General features: G+C 27.2%; 1 protein-coding gene across 1 annotated transcript in view; it reads left to right on the plus strand.

Moving 5' to 3' along the window:
- Positions 1 to 3405: 3405 nt before the first annotated feature.
- Positions 3406 to 17151, plus strand: part of LOC136085722 (thrombospondin-2-like) — a 53571-nt gene continuing 39825 nt past the window's right edge. Inside the window, exon 1 of the mRNA XM_065807067.1 lies at positions 3406 to 3563. Coding sequence (XP_065663139.1) covers positions 3425 to 3563 — 139 coding nt within the window. The 5' untranslated portion in view covers positions 3406 to 3424. The remainder of the gene's footprint in view (positions 3564 to 17151) is intronic.

Here is a 17151-nt window from a genome sequence, read left to right on the forward strand (position 1 = left end):
AATTTGTATCCGTCAGTACCGAAATATCACATTTAAAATTAAAAAATTTTAATAACTTAAATAAATAATGTCACCCTATATAATGTATTCTCAGTTATATATATATATATATATATATATATATATATATATATATATATATATATATATATATATATATATATAAATTAGGGTTAGGACTATTTTTCAACCCCATGCTTCTGTACTGAAGTTTGATGAACTTTTACCTAAAAACCACAAACTGAACTATTATTTGCATTTCTTTTGAAAAAAGTTCACCTCGCCATTGAAAAATTGATTTTGACATAAGTAATACTATGTATTCAAATGAATTTTGAATGTCATAGTCATATAATACAATAATTTTTCAATCCGACAATGACTCAGAACGTTGACCTTCCTCTCGCTCTTGCTTGTTGCATAGAAGGAATAGAAGGTGCAATGTGACTTTATTTTTGCATGATGAATACATTTCCTTCATTACTTTGGTTGCGCGCTCTGCGCATTGATTACTTCTGGGAATCTGTAGTACGGAAGGCTCTCGCTTCCAGTGATTTTTCAAAGCGCTTAAATTCTTTTTGTATGGATTCAGTACTTCAGCCAAGTTATTAAAGTCGTTTTGTTGTTCAGTTGGTCTTTAAACCAATGGTCAGGATCGCTAGTATACCTCTAGAATTCTACCTCGCATTTCTGATTTTGGGTAATTTCTGAAACCTGATCAATGGAAAATATCCTTTTTTATCAAAAAATTGGAATACTTGAGTAAGATGAAATAAAAATTTCATATCATCTCTCCAGCCTGTTTCGAGGATTACTTCTATTCCGTTATCAAACTATGTTTTCCGTTGCTTGTACTCCTCCAACAGTTAAGATACAAATAGATATTCGATGTTCGGCTTTTGTGTTTTACTTCCAATTTCTTCATTCATCACCAAACGGAGGATTCTATTCATTACATGGTGTTGACAACTGATAAACTGAGGTTTGTTGATGCGTTTCTCTGTGAACATTCGTTGCAATATTACAACAAAACCATTCTTTTTTCCAGTGTTAACACTGGTGGTATCTGCAACAATCATCTGTATTGAATTCCATAAGTGAAATTCATCAAGGATCTTTAGAAACTCCTTAAGCAATAGTTTTTCCCCTGCCATCTACCAAGCCCAGGACTTCCAATTTGTTTTCCTTTTCTTTCATTTTTAAGGACGACCACTTGATAACCAATTCCATTGATGTGCTTGCCATCAAAGTGTATGGACCAACATTCCATATGTAACTTTTCAATCACTTCTTTTTTTAGCTTGATTGCTACTTTGATTGTTGACTTGTAAATAGCTGATTGACCCGCAGTTGGGATGTCAATGTCTTCACGAGCCAATTGGTTGCCTATGTTAGCAGCTTTGTTTGTTGATAATCTTGTGAAGGTTACCAAGTTGGCTGTAATTTTTCTTTTATGATTTTTTCTGCTCGGTGTAGGAGTTATCTCATCTTCTTTTTCTTCGTCATCGTTTTCATATTCACTGTCGTTAGCCTCAGAGTCAGAATCACTAAAACCAGGATAGTAACATGAACAAACCCGTCGTTGATTATTTCGCAAATGCTACTTACGAAATATAGTCTTTCAATAGTTGAATTACAAAATAAAACTGTTTTGCTGCATAAGAGAGTAGCGTTTACGAAAGTCACCTTTGCTAAACGATGCTTTGAAGTAAATATAGAAAGTTTGTAGGCTTAACGGATATAATTGTAAAAAATAAAAATTTTACATACCAAAATGTTTATAATGAAATTTTATTTTCCGTATTGGAACATATTAACATTTGATGGTTTTATTTTTTGAAATAATTATAAAAAACCATATTTCTTTCAAAACGAAACTATTTTGCGCCTCAACTTGCAAAACGGGGAAAAACTTACGAAACGTATCATAATAAAAATATTTAATTATGATTTATGAATCAAATACGTATAATTAACAAAGTGCCTAAAATGCTAATTATTATATGATATTATTAAGTTTCAATTGAAACCTTAACAAATAAACCACTACATAAAATAAACATTTTTAAATGTCATGTAATGAATAAGAATTAAAAAATGAAGATAACTTGAACAACGTTAACAAACGAATGCGATTGCGTAATCGGGAAGCAATGCTATTGATGCAATCAAAAAAAGGCCTAATTTAAGTAATTAATGCTAAAACTTAATTATATATTAAAATGCCCAAAAAAAGCTCTCATTTCTTTTCAAATAGAATGATTTTATGTTTAGTCAATTTTACTTTTATTATAAGCTTTCGCTTATAATTACCTAATTACCTTAATAGCAACAAGTAAATACAAAAAAATTTTAAGAATCCTTTTCAAAGCTTTTTCTCAATTGTTTTCTTTTATAGAAAAAAAAAAAAAATTAGGTGGGAAGGTGGTAAGGGCACGTACACTCCACCTTGTATCTTTGAACCTAGAAAATGTTTTAATATGCACATCTCCATATACAACCGTAAATCTCTATTTCTGCAAAGATAAAGGCAACAAACAACCAAAAGTCGGTACTTGAAGTTTATAAATATATATAAACACTTGCGTAGCGACAGGGGGCAAAGAAAGTAAAATTTAAATGTCAATATATACATATATATATATATATATATATATATATATATATATATATATATATATATATATATATATATATATATATATATATATATATATATATATATATATATATATATATATTTATAAGTTTTTGTTTACGGCGAACAATCCTACTCTTTGACAACATTGGTGAAACTTCCTGACACTACGCAACAAGGATTTCAGAACATTTTAGTCCAAATAAGGCCTTCTATATTTACAAACATCTCAATTCATCACAAAAATACAAAAGCTCAACAAAGCTTGATTGCTTTTATATTATTGACAGAGCTTCCTTCAAGTATGAGCTCAAAATTAAGGAAGGTATCCATACTGAAATAGAAAAACCTCTTCTTAATTACACAACTAAAGTCATACTAAAATCTATAATTATATAATTTCTCAATTATTTTACTTTTTATTTCCTATTTTGTTAATTACTATTTACTTCACACTTCTTGTATAATCTTTTATAAAATTATATGGTGATTATTTATTTTATAAAATGTATCTTTGGTAACTATTGTAAAAACTGTTAAATTATTAATGTAGCCAAAAAAGTTATAACTAATTTTTTATATCTGATTAATATTGATGAAACATGTTGTTAAAAAGTTAAAAAAAGTTGTTAAATGTTCAAAAAGTTTATTTATGTATATATATATATATATATATATATATATATATATATATATATATATATATATATATATATATATATATATATATATATATTGTTATTTTTTTTTACACTTGCAGGTCCCGCTACTCTCGCATTCTCTTATATGTCTTCAATAACATCTTTATGCAAGTTAACTTATAAAACTGAGTCACTAAAACCAACTCCAAGTTTACAAAATTTAAATTTTGCTTCTACCACACAAACTTTAGTGGCAATTAATTTTAGCAGCTTTTCAATAAAATGTAGGTATTTTCAAACATTAGAATTTAAGTATTTTAAAACATGAAAAAAAAAATTACACTTCAGTTTTTAGTATGAAGCTTGGCGATAAGACATATGAGTCAGCTTCTCGGCCCTGCTACATATATACCTTGTTAGTAACTTACGGATTGTATATCTTTACACGGAGAATAATAAAAAAATTAATAAGACTGCGCTTAGTTATGCAGTGGGTAACTTATAGGGTTACTCATTTATATATTAGCTGTCATGACCAGTACGATACGGGCCATGGTAAATCTGTTTCACACATGTTTATATCTAAACCACTAAAAATATATAATTAAAAAACTATTGAACGCTCAAAATTTAGTCATTCAAATATCTCTTTTCTTTAAAATTTGTTCTTCATTAATGAACATTAAAAAGCAGCACAAAATCATTCCTATTAAAATTCCTAAGAGAAAAATTCCTGGCTCCTAAGAGAAAAATTCTTGGCTCCTAAGAGAAAAATTCCTGGCTCCTAAGAGAAAAATTCCTGGCTCCTAAGAGAAAAATTCCTGGCTCCTAAGAGAAAAATTCTTGGCTCCTAAGAGAAAAATTCCTGGCTCCTAAGAGAAAAATTCCTGGCTCCTAAGAGAAAAATTCTTGGCTCCTAAGAGAAAAATTCCTGGCTCCTAAGAGAAAAATTCTTGGCTCCTAAGAGAAAAATTCCTGGCTCCTAAGAGAAAAATTCCTGGCTCCTAAGAGAAAAATTCTTGGCTTCTAAGAGAAAAATTCTTGGCTCCTAAGAGAAAAATTCTTGGCTCCTAAGAGAAAAATTCTTGGCTCCTAAGAGAAAAATTCTTGGCTCCTAAGAGAAAAATTCCTGGCTCCTAAGAGAAAAATTCTTGGCTCCTAAGAGAAAAATTCTTGGCTCCTAAGAGAAAAATTCTTGGCTCCTAAGAGAAAAATTCTTGGCTCCTAAGAGAAAAATTCTTGGCTCCTAAGAGAAAAATTCCTGGCTCCTAAGAGAAAAATTCCTGGCTCCTAAGAGAAAAATTAATTTACTATATAAAAACAATACTTATTTAGTTCAATATTTTTTAACATAGATGGCACTTTTGTAACATTTCTTCCGGATCTTTAGGAAACTTAAGGTTTTAACAAAAAGAATAATAAATTATTATTTTTTAACCTTCTCATTAAATTTATTTAAAAAGCAAAAGAGTATACAGAAAACTGGTTACGGGTATGTCAAATAAGTTAGCTCTATCGGTTTGATTTTGTTTTATATAAACTCTACTATAAAGAATATATTCAAATAAAGTAATAATTTCAAAGAAAAAAATGTATAAAATTTGACATGAGAAACAAAAAACATATTTTTCTTGAGATAAAAAAAAAATACTGATACACTTTTTCAAATATGAAATTATAAAAGTTTATACTTTTCAAAACGCTATCAAAACCGTACGTGATGACTACGTTCCACAAGCGGCTATATCTATACTTGATTTACTCTCTTTACTTCAATAAGTCTTATTTTATGGTGCAAATTAAATCGATTTATAATTTTTGGCTTTTGGTTAACAGTTAATTATACTAATTTACTTCAATATTGTTTTCTAACATAAGTTTCTTAAACAGATATTGCATTTGCGTAACATCTCTTCCAGTGTTTTTTGGAGGCTATGATAAAAATTTTTAAGGTTTAAGGCTGTAATAAATTTTTTTATTGAAAAATATTTTTAAAGCCTTTTATTAAGATTTCTTTAGAAACCAAAGGTAAAAACGGGTCACGGATCCTAGTAATGCCATTTAAGTTAGTTCTATTTGTTTGACATTTCTTATAGAAACTTTTTTACAATAAACTCTCAACAATTTCATTCAATAAGACTTTTTTTTAATAGCGGTATTTACTAATTATTAATCATTATAACTATTATTTGTACCAAATCTCGGTACAAAAACACACTTTATTGAAATATTTAAATCCGTAATCACCTAAGTGATTAAAGTATCAATGTATTCCATTCTCATATGAAAATGACGGGAAAAAAAATTAAACAAAGCGAAAATGAACAATACATTCATACTAAAATTATTCCAAAGAGAAAAGATATAAAAATTTATGTGAGAAACAAAAAACATTTTTTTGAAATAAAATTAAAATAAATTTTGGTTAAAAAAAAATTTTTTCATTTTATCTCAAATAAAATGTTTTTTGTTTCTCGCATAAATTTTTATATTCTTTCCCTTTGAAATAATTTAAGTATGTCGATTACTTGATTAAATCGAAAAAAGGCGATTACTTGACTAAATCAACTAAAAGGCGATCACTTGACTAAATCGACTAAAAGGCGATTACTTGACTAAATCGACTAAAAGTCAATTTAGTCAAGTAATTGACTACTAAGTCGATTTACTTAAATGATCTTGAAATCTTTACATCTTTTTATTCAATTTTAACTTTTGCTTGTTTATCTAATAACAATACTGTTACAACTATTTCATACTGTTTTTTGTGTACTCTCTTAAAAAAGTTTTATAAAATTCATATATGTTAAAATTCATATATATAACATAGCGTGTTAGCAATATTTATACCTAATAAAACTTTCAGTTTTGTATTTTATTAAAATTTTTTTCTTTTTTTTATATTTACGTTAATGATTTTCATAAATACTTTCATACAGGGCCTTTCCAAGCCGTGGGGTCCAAGGGCCGCTCAAAGCCGTGGGGTCCTAGGGCAAAATTAAATTATGAAGCTCTATAATCTAAATGTCATCTCTATACTAATATTGTAAACATGATTGCATAGACTTATTGAAATTTAGCAAGTATTTAAGGTGGTTTCTAAATCATTGGAGTCTGGGAAAAAAGTTTTTGTTGGAGTGACCTTGCTCTAACTTTTTTTTGCTCAATTATTTTTTAAATGATGTGATATCAAAAAAAAGGAAAGAGTATAAGTTACTTTATTATTTTTATCGCAACTAATTTCGAAAAAAAAACTATCCCTATTTTAAAAATGTATTAATCGATTTTAGTCGACTATAGAAATATATTAGTCGATTTAGTAGACAGTCGAATTTTTAAAAAGTCGTAACAACAATAAAAATCTAAAATACTTATTACACATTAATTACAAATTGACGTGTTACATACTCAATTTATTTATTTGAAAACTCAAAAATGTCAATAAGTAAATAAAAAATAAGAGACATACTTTTCATTTTTCTTATTAACGAAAAGCACCCAACGTGAAAGTGAGCTAAGAAATCGTCCATAAATTACCTCATAATAACACGTACAAAAATCAATCGCTTTAAAGAACGGCCAAATTACCTTGGAAATCGCTTTAAAAATGAAATAATCATTATCCTTGCAAATCAAACTCAAAATTATATATTAACATCAATAAAAGAAGCAAAATATTTTTCAGTCATTTTAGACTGTACGCCGGATGCTGAACATGACGAGCAAATAACAATGGTTTTCAGATATGTACATACAAAAAGTAATAAAATTAAAGTAAGAGAAAATTTCGTTGGTTTTTTTCAAGCTGAAAAAAGTAAGGGAGAATCTTTTTTTGATTTCTTATTTCAAAAATTAAACTAAATATTAACTCCATGAAGGGCCTGGGGCACGACAATGGGTCTAATATTTCCGGAAAACATATTGGATTGCAAAAACGAATTTTGGACAATTATTCACGAGCTTTGTTTATGCTAAGCAACGCGCATTGATTAAATTTAGCGAATAATGATGCAGCTAAAATTTCGTTTCCAACGATGGATTTTTTTTATACTGTATCAGCAATATATAATTTCTTCAGTGGTTCACCATTTAGATAGCAAGCTTAAAAAAAAAATGTAAATTCTTTAATATTTAAACAGGCTAGTGAAACTCGGTGGGAAGCAAGAAATGAAGCAATTAGACCACTGCAACATGAATTAGGGTAAATTTACAATAGACTTATAGAATTAGCTAAAGAACGTTCTAGCCCAACATTTCGACATGAGGTTGAATGCTTGACAATAAAAATTAAATCTTATAAATTTGTTTGTTCGATAATTATAAGGCACGACATCTTGGGAAAGGAAGATGTCATTAGTAAAATTATGCAGAAAGTTTCTTGGAATATCAGTTCATGTCCCAGCAAGCACACAACGTTGAAACAACGTTGAAATAACGTTGATCGACGTTGATCAACGTTATTTCAACGTTGTTTCAACGTTGTGTGCTTGCTGGGGTGCTAAATCAATTATGGAAGTTTTGAAGTTTTTCAAAAGCATTAGAAATGATAAATGTTTGGAAAATTATTTCAATACTTCTAATGAACTTTGTAAAGCAGTTGAAACAGAGCAGGATTTCCCTGCTGAAATTAGTGTACGTTGCCGACGTCACCGAAGACAATTTAGCTATGAAAGAGAAGAAGATATTCAATTTACTTCAAAAGAAAATTTTCAAATTAATTTTTTTTATGTAATACAAGATACAGCTATTTCATCTCTTACCACCTGTTTTGAAATTTTGTCAAATTTCGAATAATGTTTTGGATTTCTCTAGAAATTCTCTAGAAGATAAAGAAACAAAAAAAAGTTGCTTCAATTTTCATAATAAATTTAAAGATTGTATGAAATAATTTCTTTAAAAATAATCGTAGAAAACAAAAAGCAGCTCAAAAAACTCGCTTTTTATATAAATACAACTTCGAGACGTCTTTTCCAAATGCCACAAGTTTAAAACTTTTTTTAAAAAATCCAGTTTCCGTTGCTTCAGGTAATCGAAGTTTCACAAAACTGAAAATAATTTAAATTACCTAAGGACATCCATAAAACAAGAACGTCTCAGTAAGGTTTCAATTATTGCAATAGAAAGTGCCATTGCTGTTTCGTTAAATTTTCAAGAAGCGATTGAACAATTTGCTTTCATAAAATCGCGTCGGGTTAATTTTTAATTTCATTTTAATATGTTAATGTTAATGTTACATGTAATTTTGTAAATATAAATTAAAAGTTTAATTTTAATTTTTTTTCTTTGATATTTGCTACCTTGAAGGGCGGCCATACATACTAGCACGCAGCCAGCCAAATGCCCATACACGGCTTTGGCCTTAAGTTATATAAAAAATTAAAACTGCTCATTAAGTTTAATAAAAATTACCGCATAAAAGTGCTTAAGATTTCCTACTTCTATTTTAAATAAAATAATTCTGTGTTTTAAATAAATTTTGTGTCGCGTAATTTTTGGACAATCACTAGTTTTATTTGCACAAAACATCACAACAACTAATAAATAGTATAAGATGTTACAGTAAACTCTAAATAACTTACACCTCAGAGGGACCAAGAAATTTGCTTTTTAGAGAGTTTTAGAATTATTGGGAGTATAACCTATAAATAAAGGCTCAACTAAAATTTCAAAAATAGTTCAAAATATTGAGGGTTATTGAGTTATCCTGAGTTTATTGTACATATTTTAACTACTAACAGTACACGCATACATAAAAAATTACAAAATATAAATCTATAACTTTATATAACATATATTAACATTAACACATAACAAATAACATATTCTATCACATCATAAGACATAATAATACTTAAAAAACTGTTACAAATATCACATTTTAAAAATAAAATATTATTTGTGTAATATTCATTCAATGACATACTTTGTAATGCATAGTTATCAAAGTTATAAAACAAATTATTAAATGCCTTGGTTCTAGAACGTGCTAAAAAGAATTTGGTTGTATGAAGACCGAGGCTTTTTGAGATTAACATTAACGGAAAAAACTAAAGGAAGGATGGTCTTCCCCATATCTGCAACAGCGATAAGAGGCCCTCCGTAAAATAGGACCCGGTTATTGGGAGTGATATAACTGGAATGTTTCCAGTTAAAAATGGTTGTTTCTAATAATGACAAGAGTCTGAACAAAAAAATATATATATATACATATATATATATATATATATATATATATATATATATATATATATATATATATATATATATATATATATATATATATATATATATATATATATATATATATATTTAATATAACAAAATTTATTTGAACTAAAGACCTGAAAAAATTATTTGCTTTTTCTAATGTTCATGTCAGTATATAGTTAATTAATATTGCAACTAGATAAAAACAGATTTGTATCGTCTGCAAGCATGTCAGCATTTAGTTTTACTGATGCATTATTAAAATCATTAAACCAAATTAAAAATTAAAAGCGGTACGAGGATCGATCCTTAAGGTACTCAACACAGAATCTTCAGTATTCCGGATTTCTTTTTTTGAACATTTTGTTTTTTCATTAGATAGATAACTTTTTATACAATGATATAATTTATTGCATAACTCGTACCATTTTAGTTTTTCTAACATAATAAAGTGATCAACGTGTGTCGAATGCCTTGGATAATTCTTTGAATACTCCAAGATTAAACTAATCCTTTTCAAAAACCATCAGTTGTTTGATCGACTGATTCAAGAATGGCGTGTTCAGTTGAATTTTTTCTTGAAACCTAATTTGTTTTGGATTGAAAAGTTTAAAGAACTGGTTTTTAATATAATAAAAGCAACCAATATTTCTGTAATTTCTTTAAAATAAGGAATTAAACGATCTTCTTTGAGTACATACAACATAGAGTTGACCGTGTGAAATGCAAAAGCTTCAGAGATAAAGACTGACTTTATAAAGAGTTGGATCTTTATAAAAATTTTGACCTTTGGAAAGAGCATCGTCTTATAGTTCTTAAAAATAAAATTTATAGATTAATATACTTTAAATACAATTGGCAGAGGATTTGAAAAGTATATATTTATTCTTTTATACGCGTTTATATGCAAGACAACTGCTCATAAAATCTCTTATATAATTTTATATAAACAATAAATAGGCTTTTATGTTTTTATTTAGATTTATTCAAAATATAAATAAGGTTGTTGCCACTTTTATTAATTTATAAAACGGTTGCCGAGCTAGCGTTGGATTTATGTAACAACGCATATGGTTGTAAAATGGAATTAAATTTAACTCTGTAGCATCCACAATATTTTTAAGTTTCCTGATTACCCCATCCCTATTTTGAGACCTTTCTCTCTGTTCGTAAGTATGCTTTAAAGAAGAAAAAATTCTTCTATTGGATTAAGCCGTGGCGTGTATGTTGGAAGATACTTAACAGCAATATCATAAGGGGCAAGTATTTGTCTAACAGAAAGACTTCAGTGAATTTTACAATTGTCTTTAAGAAGAACCGGCGCTTCCACATCTTCATTCCTTATCGTGTATCAATAACTTGTGTTGAGTTTCATTCTTCAGGCACATGCACAACACACTTTCTTGATAAATCCGAGGGTTTGAGTTTTTTTGAAATAGTAGGCTGAGACTTGTTTCATCGCTTCTTGCATACAAAGGTTGTTTTCTTGTACCCATAATTATAAATAATTTTTATTGGACTGTTTATAGATCTTTTACTTGTTTTTTATCTGAAAACGACATGAATGCAGTGATGTCGTTGAATTCTCCTCTGTTTAACTTAACGACCAGATTTTGAACCGTGCGCTAAGATAAATTAAAGACATTGGATATGCTTGTTGTAGATTTATTTCTTTCAACTAAATGCTTAAGCACTTCAATGTGGTTATTTATAACATTTTTCCTTGCATTTCGATTGACACTGGTATTTTCTCTTCCATCCATAAAGTAAATATTTGTGTGTTATTAATAATTACAAGCAGTTAAACTTAAATTTAGATAAATTAATAATTAAATGAATAATATTTAATCTATTAATAAACTTAATAATAAAATTAAACAAAAACCTTATACTAAATTAAGTAAGAAAAAGAAGGTATTAGTACTTTAATTAAACCGTCATCGAATGTAAAAAGTCTTCATATCTTAAGTCTTAAGTATTTTTAACCTCGTTTAACATGAAACAAGAACAATTTGTTTTGTACTTCTTTCCTGTTAAACGTTCGGTTTGCTTAAATTGAATGTTCGAGTTTGGTTCGTTTCGGTTTTATACACAGTTCGGGTTTCGTTCGGTTCAATAACAACTAAAGTTCGAGTGTGGTTTCGGTATCAACCTAATAAATTAAAGTATTATTCAAGCACTTCTCTGCCATTAAATGAGTAAAAAACTTTTTTTTGATTTTAGCAAAATAATAATAAAACTTTAACGAGGAAACCAAAAAAAATACATATAAGTTAAAAAACGTAAACTTTTTAATTATTATTGGTTTGTTTATGTTTGTTTATTTTGAAATGTTTATTTATTTTGAAATGTTTTTCTATTTTGAAATAACTTTTATAACAAAGATTGCTTTGGTGCAAGTTTTTTTTTTTTGAAAATTTTTTTAGAAATACTTTGCAATACAAACCTACAATTTGAACTAATTTAATAAAGCAAATTTATTTAGCCTGATGGCTAGTATAACCAATTATAGAATTATTTTTTTTTTATTTTTTCTTCAAATCTTTGTTTTTATTTTTTAAGTTTTACTTTTGAAGTTTTACGTTTTGAAGTTTTACTTTTTACGTTAGAAGTTTTACTTTTTAAGTTTTACGTTTTGAAGTTTTACTTTTTAAGTTTTATGTTTTACTAAAAATTTACTTTTGTGCTTTTTGTTTTCCAAAATGTTTTAGATGTTGTTGACAAAACGCTTTAAAGTTTTACCTTTATCAAAAAGTTTTATCTTGATCAAAGTTTCAAAGTATAAAGTTTTACCTTATCAAAGTTTCAAAGTATAAAGTTTAGCCTTATCAAAGTTTCAAAGTATAAAGTTTTACCTTATCAAAGTTTCATAGTATATAGTTTTACCTTATCAAAGTTTCAAAGTATAAAGTTTTACCTTATCAAAAAGTTTCAGAATAAGTATGACTACAATTTGAACCTTAATCAAATATTTAAAACTAGTAAAACCATATAAACCTAGTAGGCGCAAATAAAAGTGATTCTTGTCATAGATTCATTAAAACTAAAAGTAAAACAATTATCTAACTTTGGTTTTAGGTTCAGATTGTTATGTGTCCATTTATTAATATACCCTAAAATTTTCGGTTCAAAGACTATTAGTTGCGGAGATTTTCAGGAAACAGATCCGGTTCTTTTTTGTCATTCATCTCATAAATTTAGCACATGTGCAATAAATTCAATAATTTTTCTAAATTCACTCTGATAATTATTTTTATTAACTAAGCACACGATAACTTTTTTATTTGAAGGATTCCGTTGATTAAACTAATAATTTTAATACTTGAGAAGTTCAGTAGTTATAATCCTAGAAGTTCAATAGTAAAATTAAACTATTTTAAATAATTTGCTATACTTTAAATACTGCAACTTCAAAAGTTTAAAAAATGCTGCAGTTCAAGTGCGCAAAACATAAATGCAGTAACTTTCAGAACACAGATAATGGTAGCTAAAGTACCGTACTGTCAGTCTAGTAATCAGGGTTGCATTTTACATTTGAGAAATATCAGCATTTATAATGTTTACCTCCAATCACTAATCGTCACCGCATATACTAAAAACACTCTTTCACTATTTGTATCAGAAGTAGTAATAAATTCTAGCAATCAATGTAATTATCGGAAGCTTATTTTCTCAGTCATTATCTTTCCAGAATTGCTATGCATCTCACGCTGTCACGACCAGTGCCAAGTTTTTGTCAAATTTATGTCTTGTGTTATTACTGCCAGCCTTAGACAATGGAGTAGCAGTTGTTTTAAAGCCTGCCTGCAAATCTTAAGATTCAGCTTTACTCTTTTCTTGATGGAGGAAAGCTGTCAATATTATTACTGCCTGAGTCCTTGCGTATCACCTGAAGTGTTGAAGTAGATATAATTTTCTCTACCATACTACGCATCTCTGAATCCAAAAATACTGCAACCTATTGCATTGGCGAAAAAAACAAGTATTTGTAAGAAGGAACAATAAGCGTTGATAGCTTATGCAAAAAATTAATAATATATTTTTTAATCAAGCTGGATAAAAAAGTTGCCTTCAAATTACGCATACTACCAATTTCTTAACCCTTCCTTAAAATCTTACAGACCGTTAGTAAAAGAGTATTATGTTATGCTTTGTAAACTTATTTTACGTATTATGTAATGTATTGTAGACTTATTTTGTGTTAAGTTGAGATAGTTATGTTCTATTATATATTTTAATATTCCATAATTACACATATGTACATAATTATTTTATGTTTTATGTTATGTATTGCAGACTTATGTTGTGTATTAGATTTTGTATTATGTTTTGTCTTGTAGCACAAATTGCAAAATTTTCACTACTATAAATCTCTTTTCGGTTTGGTTTGGGTAAGAGCAGTTTTTTCGGTTCAGTTTATTCCCAACAGTTTCACAGTTTGGGTTCGGTTCGGTAACAATTAAAGTTTGGGTGTAGCTCAGTTCGGTCGTATGTAAGGTTCTAGTTCGGTTCGTTCAGTTAGGGTTCTGTTCGTTTCCTATCTCTAATAACAATTAATAAATAAGCATATAAAAATAAATAAACACGCATATAAATATGAATAGACGCGCATATAAAAATATACAACCCTGTAACACAACTTAACATAACCTAAAATAACTTAACATAATTTAACGTAAATTAACGTAAATTAGCGTAAATTAACATAAATTAACATAAGTTAACATAAATTAACATAAGTTAACATAAGTTAACATAAGTTAGCATAAGTTAACATAAGTTAACATAAGTTAACATAAGTTAACGTAAATTAACATGAATGAGCATAAGTGGATATAACATAACTATATTGCAAGATTGTTGCAACTTAAATTTCTTGCAATTGTATGGCAAAATCAAAATGCAAAAATGTGATTTTTTAGCATTTTTTACAAATGCTGAGGAAGATAAAAATAACTGAAAAGAGAACGCAGTGGTTTTTGTTAGTGGTTACAAATTGATTTTACTATTTGTGTAAACCAAATAGTTCTTTAAAAACCACAAAAATCAATAAATTTAAATTTAAAAAAGTTAGTAACTAATGCAGGTTAGCATTTGGCGTATGGTAGTTTTCTTAAGAATTTCAAATGCTTGTGAAAAAAAATCAATTAAACGATGTTGAAAATTATAAATCATTTATTTTGTAACCGAATGTATAAAAGCATTTTAAACTGTTGAAGAAGATTTTGTAATCGTTCCAAAATTTTATATATTTATATATATATATATATATATATATATATATATATATATAGATATATATATATATATATATATTTATATATATATACATATATATGTATATATATATATATGTATGTATATATATATATATATGTATATATATATATATATATATATATATATATATATATATATATATATATATATATAGATATATATATATATATAAAGATAGAAGAATAATGTACAAAACCACATTGAATAATAAAACCACAAAATTTGGTTTGATTGAATTTAAGAATATTTTTTTTAATAAATAGATATTGTTTTCAAAATAAGAAACAAAAACTTACAAAACATTCAAATGAAACTCTAATAGAGGTAAAGTAAACTCTAACCCTAAGTCTCTTGGGACACCTTAACAGAAATATATAAGTTATTTTGTTTTTTCAAAATTTCAAAGTAATTTAATTAATATATATAATTATAAAATTATATAAATTAAATAAAATTGCTTAACTTTAATTTTATAAAGGAACACGTAAATAAAATTAAAAAAATAAAAAGTTTTTTAGTTTTCACCCTTATGTTTTTTCTTAAATCCTAATAACTTTTATTAAGTGTTAGATAACTTCTTGAAGATATTTGTTATAAAATAAAATATTTCTCATTCATTGAAAAAATCTTCTGGTAAATCAGATCACTTTTAGGCTAACAATATTTTTAGCATTAGTTAATGATAACAAAAATGTTTTTAGCAAATCATCTTTAGTTTTTCAAGTTTGATTTGTCATTCTTTTTCTTTTTCTTGTCTAATTTCTCTTATAATCTTTCAATATTTGCTGATTTCGAGTTGGAACTGTAATCATAACAATCTTTTCGATATTTTTCAAATTGAAACTTTGAGTAAATGCTGTTCATGTTTATTATTTTATTTTTTGAAAAGTTATTGATGAAACATCGCTCATCAAAGTTTTCTAAATCTATCTTTGTAAACTGTAACAACTCTCTACAAAACCGTCTTTAAAGATTTAAAGAAAACTACATCATAAGACCGCATCCAACATCTAGATGTTGAGATATATGTGAGCTGTTAGGCAAACAAAATTTATTTTATATCTTTGAAAGCTTTAACTATTTTTGTAGATATATAAAAGTGTTAGCTGTTGCCTAACAAAATTTAACTACTGACTATTTTTTTACGCTGCTTCGCCAAATCACTTTTATTGCTAGTGTCTGAGTTCTTCAGGACCTTCTACATACCAAGTACACCACAGATTATTAGACAGATTATTAGCTTATTAAACAAAAAAGTTAGTAGAATATTATCTGTTGCGTTACCTAATACCATAATAGAAACAATTGTCTAAAAAAGGTTTCTCATACTTATGGGATTTTTTTTACCTCTTTTTACAAAGTATTTTTTTGAGTCAGTATTTTCCGTCATATTAGTGTCAACATAATTATATTTGCAACCCAAAAATTAATTATGTTCAATTTGGGTGCCAAATATATGTTGTTTTTTTTAATTTCTACATTAACATAATGCTTAAGTTTTGTTTAACTTTTAACACAAATGTATTTGTAAACTTTGGATGTGTTTAAGTGATTTCTAATATAATCTTCTTGTATAATTGTTTATAATTCTTTTTTTATATTTGTCTTTACAACTGTCTAAATATGATCTGTTTATACTAGGTTTATTAAACCTAACCCAAGAAAGAATATACGCTCTTTTGCTTTTCTTCCTAAACTAAAAAATACCTGTTCATAATATTACGTAAATGTTCTTTAAACAAGTCAGTTAAATAACTATAACTTTAAAAATGGAGCATCCTTATCTATTGATAAAGGCGCCTATTAAACTGTTTGCTTATAAGTAACCCAAAAAAGTTAAAGTAAACAGCCTTTATTGGAAAACAAAGTTAAACTAAGAGATTGGGCGTATCTGTGGATGGGCCTTAAAATCTTCAAGCACTTAAAAAATTTACCAATTAATTAATTCATGGTCATATGATGAAAGATAATGATGACTGATAAGATGAAACAAGTTGATCAACAAGTATAAAAATGCTCGTTAAACAAATTGCTTTTTTTGTTTATTTTTGAAACAACTAAGTGCTTGTTGAAGTTTTTTAAAGTCTAAAAGTCCTCTATAGGTGTTGAAATACTGGCTGCCAATTTTTGTTGGCAATGAGTGTATTTTGTTAGGCCTGCAATTTGCATTCATCAAAAGCTTGAAGTTTATGTTAATAATACCTTTAAAAAAATTGTCTTTTTAATTCTATGTATATAAGATATCCATATTTATTGAAAGGCAAAAAATATATTGATACAGCGCATCTTTTTACTTTTTGACTTTAGGCAGGCATGGTGGACTACTTTAAGAAAACAAAATCATCGACAAATACACATTCATCAGAACAAGTTCTAACATGAAAG

This window comes from Hydra vulgaris, chromosome 10, assembly GCF_038396675.1.
Source record: "Hydra vulgaris chromosome 10, alternate assembly HydraT2T_AEP".
NCBI lineage: Eukaryota > Metazoa > Cnidaria > Hydrozoa > Anthoathecata > Hydridae > Hydra > Hydra vulgaris.